We start from the raw sequence: 15,516 nt of genomic DNA, 5'->3' as shown, positions 1-15,516 counted from the left end.
ATTTTGGTAAGAAGATCAAAGGATAATAATCATAACTATATACTGCACATAGGTTAATAATCAACGTATTATCCTGATTAATAAAGAAAAAAAATACTAAAGAAGGACAAATTTTTAAACATTTTAATAGCCTAGCCACACAATCCATTGGTGCAACAAAGAAGTCAGACTTACGCCGTCTTTCTGCCACATGTAAAAAGCCGGAGTTGGGAATAGGAATTCCAGCCTCCTCTTCGCCTGAAGGATTATGGGTGTTGTCCGTTGACAGGTCACCAGATTCAGACGGTTTTAATAAGTTCAGTGCTTCCTTGCTCAATTCTAGTAAAAAAAAAATAAAATCCAGATTTGTTTATTTACTTTATGTACATTGAACCAGGATATAGCCATTTCTTTTTCATCATTTTAACCGTTTTTTCTCATTTTGAAATAAACAATTTTGCCTCTCAGAAGTTCTATTACATTGTAGTTTATTTTCCTGTGAATGGCACATATCATAATAACAATTTCCTATTTAATACTGTAAGTGCATACAAATGTGTTAAATATACACTACATTCTGTAAGCAATGAAAATAGATTGATAATCTGCAATTAACAGTAACCATTCTCGTCATTTCCTTTATTTCCTGGTTTTGGTGAGGTCTTATAACATATAAAATAATGCCTGATAATTCTAATAACAAAGCATTACCATACGTTTTATATTGTAACAACTGGATAGAATAAATTACTTCTGTGTCAGTCTGAAGTCTGTGTGATAAGCACAGTAGGTCAAGCTCAAGAAATCTGGTTTCAAATTCAGGTCAAAGCATTGTTTGCACGTTCTCCCATGTTATAAGTATACTTGCTTTTCCCTCTACAACCTATAGACATGGATTATGGGCTGACTGCCATAACCAAACTGGCCTGTTGAGAGTGAATGTTCTGTGCAAAAGTCCTAGTATCCCATTCAAGGTGGAGTTTTTGCCTTAAATTTAATGTCACCAGTGTTGGGTCTAAGTGGCCCTGTAAATGAATCTGTGATTCACAATTCTTGCCCACTACACTGCACATACATTAGATGTGCCTTTAAGCTGCCCTTAAAATAAAGTATGTCCTTTTTGCCACAAAGAGAACAAAGACGTGGTCAGTCGGGGTTAAACAGATTGTAATGCAGGAAGAGTCTAGCTATTAATTTTGATTTATTGAAGACTTCTGATGCTCAGTGTATCTTTATGTAGGATACAGGCATTAGGAGTCAGCCTGGAATGGGTATGTAGTTGCATTCAACTCCCGCACATCAAAAAATCAATTCAGTTAAATACTTGAAACATCCATCATGTTATTGAAAGGGGCTTAATGTAATTGACAAAGCTGTATGCAGTATTCAGCTTTTAATATGAAAACTAGAAGAAGCACTTTCACAATGATTAGGTAGGATGGACAGCTGCCTGGGGTGTCAGTCTTAGTAGAGGGCACAGTAGTGAAACAGAATTTGTGCATACAAACAGAGTTACTACCCCTACAATAGTGAATGTCCATTAATACTGAACCTCTAGAGGCTATTTAAAGTAACCAAACATGCTTTACCCATCCAATGTATATGCCAGTACTTGCAGTAAGACTAAATGACTGAATACAGCTTTGTCCATCATAACTGTACAGTGCAAGGCATACTCAGTCCCAGAGAAACCTGTGTTCAACTAATAATCAACCTAGAGTAGCGTTGTGTATCACCAGGGTAACTAAAACCCTAAAGGAAACTTATGTGTACATTGGGAGAACATGCAAACACCACCAGAGATAGGAATAAAAAGGTTCTGTGGCAAAAAAATACTACATGCTGTGACACCACTCCATGTTTTAGCTGAAATTAAAAAGAAAAGAAGAAATTGTGCACAGATATCTGGAGATATAATTCTGTTTCTTAAAGCAAATAACAAATACTGGAAAGTGAGTGCCTTCTGAGTGTGAGCATACACAGAATTGTGAAACAAATGGACTGGTGCCATTTCCAGGGTTGGCTTCATCTTTATAGTTTATGCTGAGTTAACAGGATTCAGTAACCCACACAAGCCTGCGATGGACTAGTCCCCATCTTGGGATTATTCCTACCTTGTGTCCTATACTTGCTGGGATAAGATCCATCGTCTCTGTGACTCTGCTTTAGATAAGTAGTTAAGAAGATGAATGGATGGAAACCCATGTTTATGTGATGGACAAGCTGTATGAGAAAGCAGAGAGAACAAATGGATTGCATATTTACCCTACAGTGTAATTATACTATATTACAATGTAAGCGGGTCTGGCTATTCTTAAGTAATCACCAGATATGGTGACACGTTTTTAAAAATTACAAAATGTTATAGCTTTGAAAATTGTTTTGAACATCTTGTAAATATTGTATCTTTCCATCAAATTTAATTTGAATGATATGGAATGTATAATGGAAAAATGTTGAAATAGCTTTATCAGGGATAAAATTTTGAAACATAAATTTTCTGTTACCTATCCAAAGACACTTTGTACCAAATGCTGCCAAGACAGGCTGAAGCCCTCTAAGACCCTATATTGGATTAAGCCAGTTTGAATATTATATTTTGTGAAATAATGCTTACATATTATGAAACATTTCTATAGCAATGGTGTCAAGCTGTCAGTCAGACTGAGGCTATTTTAAATTTAACATCAAATTGATGAATTCAGGTTAAGAACATTTTAAGAAAAATAATATTTTTATGACTATTTAACATGTGTTAATTTATGTAATCTGATTATTTCTTATATGTGACAGCTAATAAGAAAAAAAGATTTGCTTTGCACAAGGTAGATCCAGGGATAAGCTTGACCTTCCACCAAACCTGTTTTTGAAGAGAATGGATAAATAATTTGTAAACAACAACAGCAGGTCTCTACGCAAAACTGTTGTATCTCAAAGAAGAAAGAGACTGGTAATCTGCTTATAGTGAATGTGATAAACCAGACGCTAAGACCTTGAATGAAGCTTTAGATTTACCGGTTGGGCTGTACCCTCATCCTCATAAACTTTGGACAGTGGCAAAAACAGTGCGATTGTGAGTACAAGTGGCTAAAATGAAGATTGCTTGACACATTCTCCATTATAGGATCAGCAGTCATAAACTCATGGGAGGACCTCAGAGTAGAGCCAATTGCTTCTCTGGATTGAGTGAAGCCAGCTGAGAAGGTTTGGGCATGTAACTTCTATGCTTCTGGGAGCATCCCATGGAGAGGGGTGTGCCAGGAATGTAAAATAACACTGATGAGAATATTCTCTTCTCTGCCCTGAGAGCATTTGGGAATTTTCCCAGGTGGAAATGGAAGACTTTTTATAGACAGTTAGCCTGGGCTGTTTAACTCAGTATGTTGCCACTGAAGCCATCACCAGGATGAGCACAATGTAGGTGAACTGAATACTTTTAAAATTGTAGTTCTTGTGGAAGAAAAATTGGACTTAGGGGTCACACAGTCATTTAGGATACTTTCCATAATAAGGCAATGGTAGTTAAATATATAAACATTTATTTTTCTGTTATCATGAAGAACATTATATCAGACAGCTTCTTGATTCATCCCCCTGGAACATTCGGATTGTTTACCCAACCATTTTAGCAGTCTGTTCATGACATTAGAAAAACAAATACTTGTATATTTAACTACTGTGACCTTAATATGGAAAGTATCTTAAGTGACTATGTGACCCCTAAATGTAATTGTTCTTCCATATTTCCCCCTTTGGGACATCTAGAAGTCCCACTAAAACTGTAAGGTCTGGTTTCCTACTTTAGCTCTGTCTATTTATCAAATATGGTCCCCCTCTATATTTAACAAGAGAAAACATGGACTGAAAATACATGATATAATGAGCTGCGCGGACATGGGTGTTCTTTTCTTCTGTATTTACATATATTTACCCACCCAGCTTTTTTCTATAGATGTGGATTCATATTTCATTCCAGGTGTCAGTATGCATTTAGTTTGAATCTGTCCTGGTAGGTGTTGTTCATTTCTAAAATGTGCAAGTAGGTTGAGTTGTATCTGTAAATCAGCTAATGCGAGTGAGTGTGGGGGTGTGTACTTAAAGGTGTGTGAGTAATAGGGGTGCTCTAAAACAGGCAGATACCCCATTTTGGGTGTATTCCTGTCCTGTGCATGATGCTACTGGAATATACATAGATCTCTGGAATCATAATTTAGATTAGGCAAACTCAAAAACAGATGACTTTAAATCACACATTAAGCATATTACTTAGACTGCATTATTTCGCTTAAAAAACATAGCACATGTTAGATCTCTTATAACACCAGAAATTGCTAAGAAGTTAATACATGCTTTTGTCTTTAACTGTCTTGATTACTATAATGCATTTATATCAGCAATACCTAAAAAAGATAACTTAGTTACACTTTGTCCAAAATGCAACATCAAGAATCTTAACTAAAAAAATAAAATCTGAGCATGTCTTATGAGTCTTTACACTGGCTGCCTGTCTCTTTTAGTATTGATTTTAAAAGACTTTTAAATATATTTAATACTATAAACAATCTAGCACTTTCTAATATTTTATAGTGTTTGTCTCCCTACATTCCTAATTGTAATTTTAAATCCTTGGTAACACATGCTTGCTCAGCTATTCCAGAGTGTAACATAACATAACTGAGAGGTGGCATTCTGTTCCTACACATTGACAATCTGGAATACTTTACTCTTAGAGATACGGCAGGAGAGTATAGTAAGAAACTATTAATAACACATCTCTTTAAGCCTGGCCTTTTCTTGATCTTTTAATAAATTGGCAGCATCAGTACCGATCCCTCATATTTTGGGTAGAAATTGATTCTTTTCAAACAATGTTGTTTTATAGACTGGTCACAAATCACCAATTTTGTGTGTTTTCTTTTTCTTTTGCCAGTACTAGGACCACTGCCCACCAGGCCTAAGTGTGCTGCAGCCACATGCGATGCTGGAAACATGAAGACAGCTCCACAAGATCGTGCTAATGGTGTTTCATTTGAGGACTGTAGAATACCCAGAGGGCGGTGAGTGGTCTTTTGACCTTGGGTGCCCTGGTAGTTTATTTTCTCCAAAAGTATAACAAATTTTTACTTTTCTTTCCTCCCTTATCATATGACTGTAGTTTATGTTATTAAGTTGGACATTTTGATTCTCTGTTGCTTTATTCAATCTGTTATAAGCTGTTGTTTAGTTTTTACTGTGTGGATAGCACTTTGAGTACTGAGAAAAGTGCTATATAAATGTAATGAATTATTATTATTATTATTATTATTACTTTCTTTTGTAACTCTGGTTAGCCATTATTATTGTAAATCATTTTGAGCTATTTTCATGTATGAAAACGTGCTATTATACTATCCATCCATGCATTCATTTTCTAACCCGCTGAATCCGAACACAGGGTCACAGGGGTCTGCTGGAGCCAATCCCAGCCAACACAGGGCACAAGGCTGGAAACAATCCTGGGCAGGGTGCCAACCCACTGCAGGCTATTATACTAACAACAACGAATTAAATTATTTTCTATTTTCTATATTCATATAGATAAATAAATACATTTTAGGTAGAAATATACTCATAAATATATTGCTATTATAGAACAAAGGACCACTGCCAGTCTTGCCTAAAACATGGCAAAGATTTGACCATCTGATAAGTTGTTTACCTTATGTTTCTAATTTTTTCAGTCTATATGATAATTAACTGCACTTTAGCTGTCGTTTCTTGTTTACAGTATGTCTATATAAAGTTAGGAGTGTCTTTGTTGAAGAATTCACTTGCCACCGTCCGATAGATCAACTGGAAACAAATAAAACATATACATATTTGGGTGATATCATTGATTATTTAAAAAGAAATCCACGACATAATGTACAATCTAAGGTCAACACTGTTATTGAAGGAGGCAGGTTCAAAAAATAAATGGGTGTGTCTAAATTTATCAAATAAAAAAGACAAAAAAACGATATGTCATACATGCTGAACAAATTGAAGTAAATGATTTTTTTTTCTTATTAACAGAAATGCAAATCAAGTATTTTTTTAGTTTTACATTATTGATCTTTACACAAACAAAAGAGTTTTCAAGAATAACAATAAAAAATGCTCACTAAAATAAAATTTGATTTCCGGAAAAATATGTCCCACAGTTTCAGAGACAGATATTGATTTTTCACAGATTTGTTGAAGGAAGACGGAGCGTAACAAATCGGCCATTTAATTCAGTTCTAATGTGCATCATTAAAAATCCACGGAAATGGAAACCATATACGTCTCATGTGGCTCAGGAGAGTGACACACTGTCATCAAAATGTACTGGTGGTGTGTGCCCATGATGAAGAAACAAATTGTATTTGACTATATATCTTGCAAACAGCAGGAGAAAAAATTAAAATCTAATATATAATTTATGCAAGAGGAACTGTCTTTTATTACACTGAGCACAAGCTAATGGCCAATGAAAGCTGGGAACAATTGAAATGAGGCAGTATTCCTGTACCTTGCCAGACACTGCCATTTCCAAGAATGGACATCAAAGTGACACATAGGTGCTCTGAAAGAGAAGATATATGAATAATTTAAATGACCAAATTATATAAATAAATAAGAACTTTCAGAGCTTTACTGGCTGCAAAAAAATGTGAAGGTAATACTTGCTAAGATATGCATGGAAGCCTATTGCACATGCGGACAATTCCCATGTCATACGCATGAAGAACAAAATACAGAGACAAAAGATATACTGGGTGCAGCCATACCACATGCACTTCAGAAGAGGTCATCCACCTCAAGCTAAGCACATTCATGCCCAGCCAGTTCTTGGATTGGAGACCATCTAGGAAAAGCTTGAGTTGCTGAGGGAAGGGGTGATGCTGAGGCCAGCAGGGGCACTTACCCTATGGTCTGAATGTGGATCCCAATGCCCTAGTGCAGTGATGGGGACACCATGCTGTAAAAATGGCGTTGTCCTTCAGGTGAGATGTAAAACTGAGGTCCTGACTTTCTTTGGTTATAATAGATCCATGGACATCCTATGTATAGAGCAAGGTGTATCCTGATGTCCAGGCTAAATTGCCCTCCATGGCCTAGTCATTTTGTCCCCCTAATCATCCCCTGTCTCTAATTGGCTATCTCTCTCTCTCACCACTTCACTACCTAACAGCTCATGTGTGAATGCTACAAATTAGTGGTGTATGATGTGGCTCCCCACTCACTACATAAAACGCATAGTACAGTATTATTATTATTAATGACCTGTTTGTCATTCCTGTGATTCTGGTATAGGGCATTATAGGTTTGGAAAAATAAGATTTGCTTTTATGTGCTTTTTCGTTTAGTTGAGCAGTTGTAGGTCAAATCAATTTCAGGCTTTTAGTAGTTTTTGCAGTACATCATTGTACTGGACTGGTGTATCTTGTTCTAATTTTTATTTGGACGACTTCTTTAATCAGCTGTCCTTTCCTGCTCTTATTCCCTAGTCAGACAGACAATGCAGGATGTGATTTACTTTTTGAGAGGTTTGTATTTTCTAAGACTCACTTTAATATTTTTTTTATTCAGTGCTTTCTGTATTGTTCCCTTTATTGTATCCAAATAGTATCAACAAAAAAACAAACAAAACAAACACAGGTGCAAATGACAATAAATGGTCCTAAAGAGGAGCTCCTTATTCAGGGTCATGATCAACTGCATTTTCACTAGCTGGCAAGTGCCTTAAATAGCTAAAATATTTCAATAGAATAAAGAGAGAAAAACTTTACAGTGTCAGAGGAAATCAAGTCAAAAGCTTCTTCGGTTATTATTAAAGCGTGAACATACCCTGTTGTGTATTCCTGGAATGTCACAGATAAGGTAAAAACTGGAAATTAATGGTATGTTCAATGAAGACAGAAGTTCAATTAAATGTTGTAAGTGGTGGTGTGGTCGGATTTAAACCCTGCAGCCCTGTAGTCATGTTATTGGACTTGCTTGGAAATACAGCAGACACATTTTTTTAATTTATTGAATTTCAGATTTACTCTGTTGGAAATATATGAGCCATATAAATGTTACTGTTAAAATAACTCTGGTGCACTAAAATAAAAAATAACAAGCTATAGCTCAGATGTTTAGTGAGAAATTAAACTATGATAACATTTCATTTTTTTAATTTTACTTATATAGAGTAAAATTATTTAAGAAAGAAATCCATCCATTTTCTTAACGGTTTTAGCCTATTGAAACTATATTTTTTAAATTAGAATAGTTTTATTAAGGAGTACAATAGATGGATGCACTCATCTGAGGGCACTGCTTAGTTTTCTTTACAGTGTATTTCTAAATAAAATTTCATTGATGCCTCTTGAAATGCAGTATATAATTAAATAAATTAAAGTGATACATTTTATTATTCCTGCGGTGGGTTGGCACCCTGCCCAGGATTGTTTCCTGCCTTGTGCCCTGTGTTGGCTGGGATTGGCTCCAGCAGATCCCCGTGACCCTGTGTTCGGATTCAGCGGGTTAGAAAATGGATGGATGGATGGATGGATTTTATTATTCATTGAAATTCTAAATAAGGACTGTGTGTGTCTTTGACCATGTTTGCATAATTTTACATTGTTAACCTTAGACATAAACAAACATCCTAACTATCGTCTGGGCACTCATTTATTTTTATTTTTGTAGGCCCCTACAGAAACAACTGAGAATGCATCTACAGTACAAATTAATCATTAATTTAATTAACCTTTCAAGTATTAATTCACAGGACCTGATCGTTTTGCAGTACTTCCAGGTCACACGCAGGCTTATTCAAGTCCTGTAGCATTGGATGCCAGACATGGAGCCATTACAGGATATCTTCAGGCTCAACCTAGTCAACCAAACATATATGCCTTTGTGTTTGGGATGAAACTTGACTACTCTTATCATGAACTCATGCAAACATGCAAACGGCACATAAACATTGTTTGTATTACTGAACCTGTTTGCTTAAGTTATGAGTTGTGGAATGCTTGAGCTTGTCATGACAGTGTGGATTGAAAGGCAAGAAACACAATCGAATGGGGTGCCAGTCCATCACAGGGCACACTTACTTGCACACTAGCACTCAATTATTGGAGCCTAGTTTAGACATACCATAAATTTAACCAAAACACTGCATCTGGCAGGAAAACAAGAATACCAGGGAACAAAATCCACAAAAATACAAAGAAAGCACACAGACAGCAAAGTGGCAGAGGATTTCAACTCAGTTTCCTAGAGCTTTGAGACAGTAGCACTTGCCATTATGCCATTGTACCTTCTTTTATTAAATTTCCTAGTGTATAATATTTATGTACATATGTTTAAAAAACATATTTTGACATCTTCCACTTATGACATTTTTTTAGATATTGTAAATTAATTACAGTCCAGATCAAACTAGTTACAATGTAAAGCTGAAGCCACTGGTGTCAAGTGTCAGTTGAATGGCACAAAATCATACTTCACATGTTTGATTCAGTCTCAGAGCCTGTGGATGTTTACAATAATAACAATTATAATATTTTTGGATAATATCTGTAACATTTATATTTATGTCTTTCATCTTTACATACAGTATAAACTATATATTAATTACATACAGTATATACAGTATGCATATATTAAGATAAATTGTATTGTCATTTAAAAAAGGAAAAGACTGGTTTGCTCCCAGTATGTATAAATAAATAAATACAATTAATTCATTTATTATGTAGAGAAAAGTCAAGCAAGATGACACCTTTTCTGGGCTAACTAAATCTTTTTAGTTAGCCCATAAAAGGTGTCATTTTGCTTGGCTTTTCTCTACATTCATAATGGCTAACACGGTACAACACCCTAGTGTCAAAGATAAAAAGTTAAAGATATTTTGTTCAAGAAAACTGCTGTTACTGTTTCTAATCTAGCACTCTAGACATCCATTCATTTTCAGGACCCAATAAAGAGTCATGAGCAGAGAAGGCCCATCCTGAATGAGGCAGACTTACACACTGTTTGAAGAGATGTTGTACTAAAACAGTGCTTTTATTCTGCTCATGTTACTATGTGTACAATTGACACAGTATTTGGGCTCAAGTATCTGTCACAACTAGGTAAGCGAGGCAGGAAGTAATTCTAGACAAAGCACCAGTCCTTTGCAGGACCATTTTACACATACAATGCATTAATTAATACCATCCCTATTTGTAGACTTTTAAGATGTGGGTGGAAGCAAAAATGAGGAGAACATGCAAAATCCACATATACTAACTAGCATGTGAGTCAGTAGTGCAGTTTGCAGAAACACTGTTGCACCTACTTGTCAACAAATGTAAGCTGCAAAATATTTTTTAGTAAAGAGCCATGACCAGTGCTAGACCATTTTATTAATAAATTAAAACAAATAACAGTTTATTACTTAGGAGGAGCACAACCAAGGTATTACATACAGTATATTTAACATACATTTATTTTAAGGATACTGCTATTCAAAGTACATTACTAACATAGAGTGCTTATATAGGAAACATTTATGGGTATACCGTTTTCCAATGAGCGAAGAAGAAATCAATTAACAAGCTCTTTTTCTTGAATAGGAAGCTGATAACAGTTTTAGTCACAGTTAACTACCAAGGCATATACATGTAAACAAAAATAGTAGTTTAATTGGAGGAGTAAAAATAGCTCTAATCAGGCCAAATTATCTTAAGCTGACAGATGAACATATTGGGTTAAAAATGGAAATCACTGAAATATTTATCTTTGAGACCTTATGTTGTTGTTCAATTAGTTTATTAGAATAAAATTATGTTTAGTCTTCAGAAATGAAGAGTACACATAATATATGGATGCTATTTCAGATTTATAGTAAATTAGTAATGGAAAACACATTGACATCTTTTTACATTGCCAAATTAAGAAAAAAACTAATTCAGTTATATTTGACCTGGGAAGAGGCAGAAGTAACCTGTGGACTTGGTGAAACCCCAGACAAGGTGCCAGACCTCCATTTTCTCACCTCCAGTTCAGGGTCACTGGGAGCTGGCATCTACTCTGCTAGCACTCTGTACAATGCAGGAGCCAGTTCAGCAAAGGAAGCCAGTGCAGTGCAGGCCTTCTCACACACAAAGCCTCACTCACACCAATTAACCTAATACAGCACCTCTTTGGAGTGTGGTTAGAAAGTTGACATACTCAAAGGAAAACCGACACAGGCACAGAGAGATTATACAAACCCCACACAGATAGTATCTAGAAGTTTGAGAACAATAAGGGTTGCTTTCAGAAACTTTTAAAAGTATTCATGCTTTTAATATGGTTATGCCAGTTCTGGTATTGTACATTTACAGTAGACATTGCTTGTTAGTCACAAATGTGCAATGCATACATACTCTTGTGATCAAGTTAAAACCACTACTTCCTGTTCCTCATTATAGAAATAATCGCTGACACTTCCTGATTGTCAATATAAGCTGGAAATAGAACAGCGGTCACAATTTGTTTAGCACAAAAAAATATCTTGGTAAATGGTAGAAAAAATATTTTTGCTTTAGCTTCTACAGGCTGGTGCTTTTTGCTTGGCCTTAATTTTACTGTGATAAAAAACCAAACTATATTATGTGACATTCTTACACATTCTTAAATATCAGTATTTCTTAAAAAAAATAAACAATGCATCATTTAAAAGCTGAACAATATGGACAAGATTTTTCAGAATTTATACACAGCGAAATCACCAGAGTTTAACTTAACCGTGATAAAGAAGAGTTTAAAAGTGTTATCTTGTGGAAGAAAATGCTGCCATTTCTATGTGTTAGTATAATGATATACGTGTGTAACTTCATTTCAAGAAAATGCATTCCTGTCGTGCAAGAGTATAATTATATTCTTCCAAGAACACACTCGTCAGCTATGGAATCTCACAACAACCTTTCATTTCTAAATTTAAGAAGCTGGCATTGCACCACTGTCAAAACAACCATGTTGACCTGGCAGCAATCCAAAAAAATCCCTGGAAAGCACCCTTCTTTAATATAGCAAATCAGCATTGTGTAGCATGGGAGATTATAGAATTTCAATAAATTAAGACCAATTTTGCTCAAGTCATGTTTACTAAATACAAAGATTATAGACAGATACTTTTTCTATGACTAAACTTTGCATTCTCAATGTGAAGAAAAATCATAACTGTGGTATAGTTTTGTATATTAGGTTACAAGAAATATATATAAAGCAACTTATATGGATTTTAAAGCTTCAATCATTACCTGAATTTTTATACGGAGTAAAAAAAAACTACAATATTAATTTATCATTACAACAGCACTAAATTTAATTCAAATGAAGACATTACTGAGTTACAGATTTAAAGTAATTTGTATCAACTTTTGTTTTGTTAACTGTACAAATATGTAGTTACAGTATGTAGTTATATATACACCATCACCTGTTTTTGAAATACCACACATACAATAAATTCATATGTATTTCTTAAGAAATTACATATATATACTTCAATGTACATAGGCATAGGAATTAATGTTCTCCTTTGTTTTGCATTCTTTTCTTATTTTTCTTACCTGGGGTGCCTGCCCCTCCTTGTCCCTCCATTCAGTCAACCTGAGTCAGCTCAGTAGCTTTCTAAGGCAACAGCATCAGAAAGAAAGGCGTGGACAGTTATCTCCAAGGCTACACAATCTCAGATGCCAGCAGCACCCTTAGAGATGCTCAAAGGCAGAAGTGCCCTGCAAAAAACAGCCCTGTGGGCATTGCACCAGCACCACTATATTACCGTGCAAGCAGAGACTACTTTGTAAACTGGACAGCAACGCTGCACTGTGAACATTGCATTAGAAATGAGCACAGAAGGGAGACTGCAGAAAAAGCAGAGACAGAGAGAGAGAGAGAGAGAGAGACCGGAGGGGGAGAGAAAGGAGGGGGGATGAGACTCCAGTGTGAGACGCCCTGGCAAGCAGCTGAGACAGGAGGTGGGGGTGGTGAAAGATAGTGCATCTTTGGAGACCACTTTGTGTGTTAACCACACCTTGAATGAAGACAGTGAATATCTACACTCCAGACAACAGACTCCCGAGTATTCCAGACATCACAGTAATGCACATATCACTTTCTCAAAAGGTATTATAATGTTCAGGGTAAAGTAGAAGTTTACTTTGTGTAAATGGCTGCAGCTTATACCCCCTGGGGTAAATGTCTGTTTTACATACAGAATACAGTATGTCACTCTGAAAACAATTTTCAGATTAATACAAATTTTATAAGTGTTAACCAGAGCATGAAATTCAGGATGTGAAGCAGGTCACAATTGAGATTTGTAGTTATTCTGTACAGGAAGAAAACAAAATTAATGGTTTTCTTGCATCAGAAATGATTTTTAAGCACCATCTGCTACCTCTGTCACAGTTTTCATCTGCAGTGCATTAACATGCTGTAGTTGGATGTGCTCTTCTAAAAGGCAACACGGAACAATTTAAATAAATGCACAGTGTGCAGTTTTTATTTTTGGGAAACACATTCAAAAGCCACATGGTTAACTTACTAGAATAAAATCAAACAATGGAAAAAAATCAACAGCATTAGTTATTGATGAGAAGAATTGAGGTTTTACTTATATGGTTACTTAGCATTTTAAAATTTTATAAAATGGAAGGAATTAACCTTGAATGAGAAGCATTCTAGACGGCACCTTAGCATATTGCTGATGCTGATAACTGGAAGGTTTTGGAAGACCATGCTTTAATGTACATTCAATACCTCCAGGTTTAATCTAAAGCAGTGTCTGTGCCAATTAGCTCTACAACTCCACAAACTCACAGCCAAGTGAACCAAATGGTGCTCAGTTGTGCGCTCCCTGCAGGATACAGGCTGATGAGCCAATGAATTATGCTAAGAATAAAAAAGAAAAAAGAAGAAGCCTGGATTATTTATGACCACACTAAAGCCCAGAGTTTCAAATCGAATGCATTAATTAATATAAATGGAATCCAAGCTATTAATCATTTTAAAGTAAACCTCCATTTTTAGGAGGCTCAATTTTTTACAACAGACTAGTTATCCTGACAAAAATAAGTTTGCCTGTCCCAGGAGAAGAGAGTAAAGATTCTTGAATGGTATAGCCCTACAGATGAGATAATGAATACAACTGGATTAAAATACTGTTTCAGGGTGGGAATGACAAATGATGGTTACCAATTTTTGTATGTGATTGTGTTACATAATGCAACATTCTTAAATCCAATTAATCTAGTTCAGGGACATGAGGGACCGACCATAGATTATCTCAGATTTGCTGGGCATAGTGATATAAGGAAGTGTGGCGTATCTTTTTTTCATTGGCTCTGCCAGGATACTAGGACTATGACAACATACATTTCAATTAAACTGATGAAGGTGTGTTAAAATCAGATATCATTTTATCTGTTTGTAGTTTAAATGTAACATAAACTATTCTTCATCAAATAACCAAAATACACTTGCTGCAATAAACAAAATAATACAGTTCAAAGCATAATGATAACAAGGTATATGCAGGTATACAGTATATAGACATAGGATTGTAAATTAAACACAAAACATAAATCTGACTAAACTTGGTTTTATTTTGTCTTATAGAATAAGGCACAAACTTATGAATATATTCCCTTCTTAAATCTTATGTAAAGAATTGCTCAAGAATATACAGTATCATTCATTCAGGACTAGCCTTTAAATGCATTCATAAAAAGATCTGGGACATTTTCTCAAGCATCTTATAGCAGTGACCAGAGATTCAGATGAATAAGAACAGCTTGTAAGTTGCTCACTGACTTCTTAAAAAGAGTGACGTATGTATGTCTTGTGTGAGAATCGGTGTGTTGTGAGAAGCTTTTGAATAGTTGAATTTATATGGTTCTCATTATTTAAGCTGATAACAAATCATGGTTTAACTATGCACAGTGTTCTTCAGGCTTAGAAATATACACCAACAGAAATGAAGACATGTCACAGAAGTGAATGAGAGATGAAGTATTATAGAAATTATTTTTGTATATAAAAGTACTTTGCCCCCTGCTTGCTTCGCTTGCCAACCCCCTGGCCTGTGCTTCGCGCTAGCCTCTTTGTGGTTCTGCTGCTTGCATATGGGGTTGTGGGTGTACAATTTAAACAGATTTTTATTTTCATGGGAATTGTTACATATGCATCAATGCAACGTATAACTGCCCATGATTGAATTTCATTTCTTTCTCTCTATTAAATAATATGACTTTATCAAATGTTTGGTTCTGAGATTTGTTAATTGTCTTGAAAAAGCTATTTCAAGATCTCGTTTCTTGTCTAACGTTATCCACGGAAGATGTACTACATTACCTTTCTTGGTTGCATCCTTCTTTCTACAGTAATTTGTGTGTTGTAAGACCAGACTTTGTTAATGGTTGTAGATATTCTTCGTGATATTGTAAGTTTTTGTCTTCTTCACGATCACCACCAGCTGTTTCAGCATAGTCTATTGATACACATTTAACC

The 15,516-nt window shown here is 35.4% G+C and overlaps 1 protein-coding gene across 1 annotated transcript in view; it reads right to left on the bottom strand.

Moving 5' to 3' along the window:
* Nucleotides 1-12,882, bottom strand: part of dbndd1 (dysbindin domain containing 1) — a 119,744-nt gene extending 106,862 nt beyond the window's left edge. The window contains exons 1-2 of the mRNA XM_028809846.2: nt 12,576-12,882; nt 175-318 (exon numbers count right to left, since the gene is read on the bottom strand). Coding sequence (XP_028665679.1) covers nt 175-318; nt 12,576-12,606 — 175 coding nt within the window. The 5' untranslated portion in view covers nt 12,607-12,882. The remainder of the gene's footprint in view (nt 1-174; nt 319-12,575) is intronic.
* Nucleotides 12,883-15,516: the final 2,634 nt, after the last annotated feature.

The sequence above is a fragment of the Erpetoichthys calabaricus genome, chromosome 9 (genome assembly GCF_900747795.2).
Source record: "Erpetoichthys calabaricus chromosome 9, fErpCal1.3, whole genome shotgun sequence".
Lineage (NCBI taxonomy): Eukaryota > Metazoa > Chordata > Cladistia > Polypteriformes > Polypteridae > Erpetoichthys > Erpetoichthys calabaricus.
Note: the sequence above shows the minus strand (reverse complement) of the source record. Positions and strands in the feature narration are given on the sequence as shown.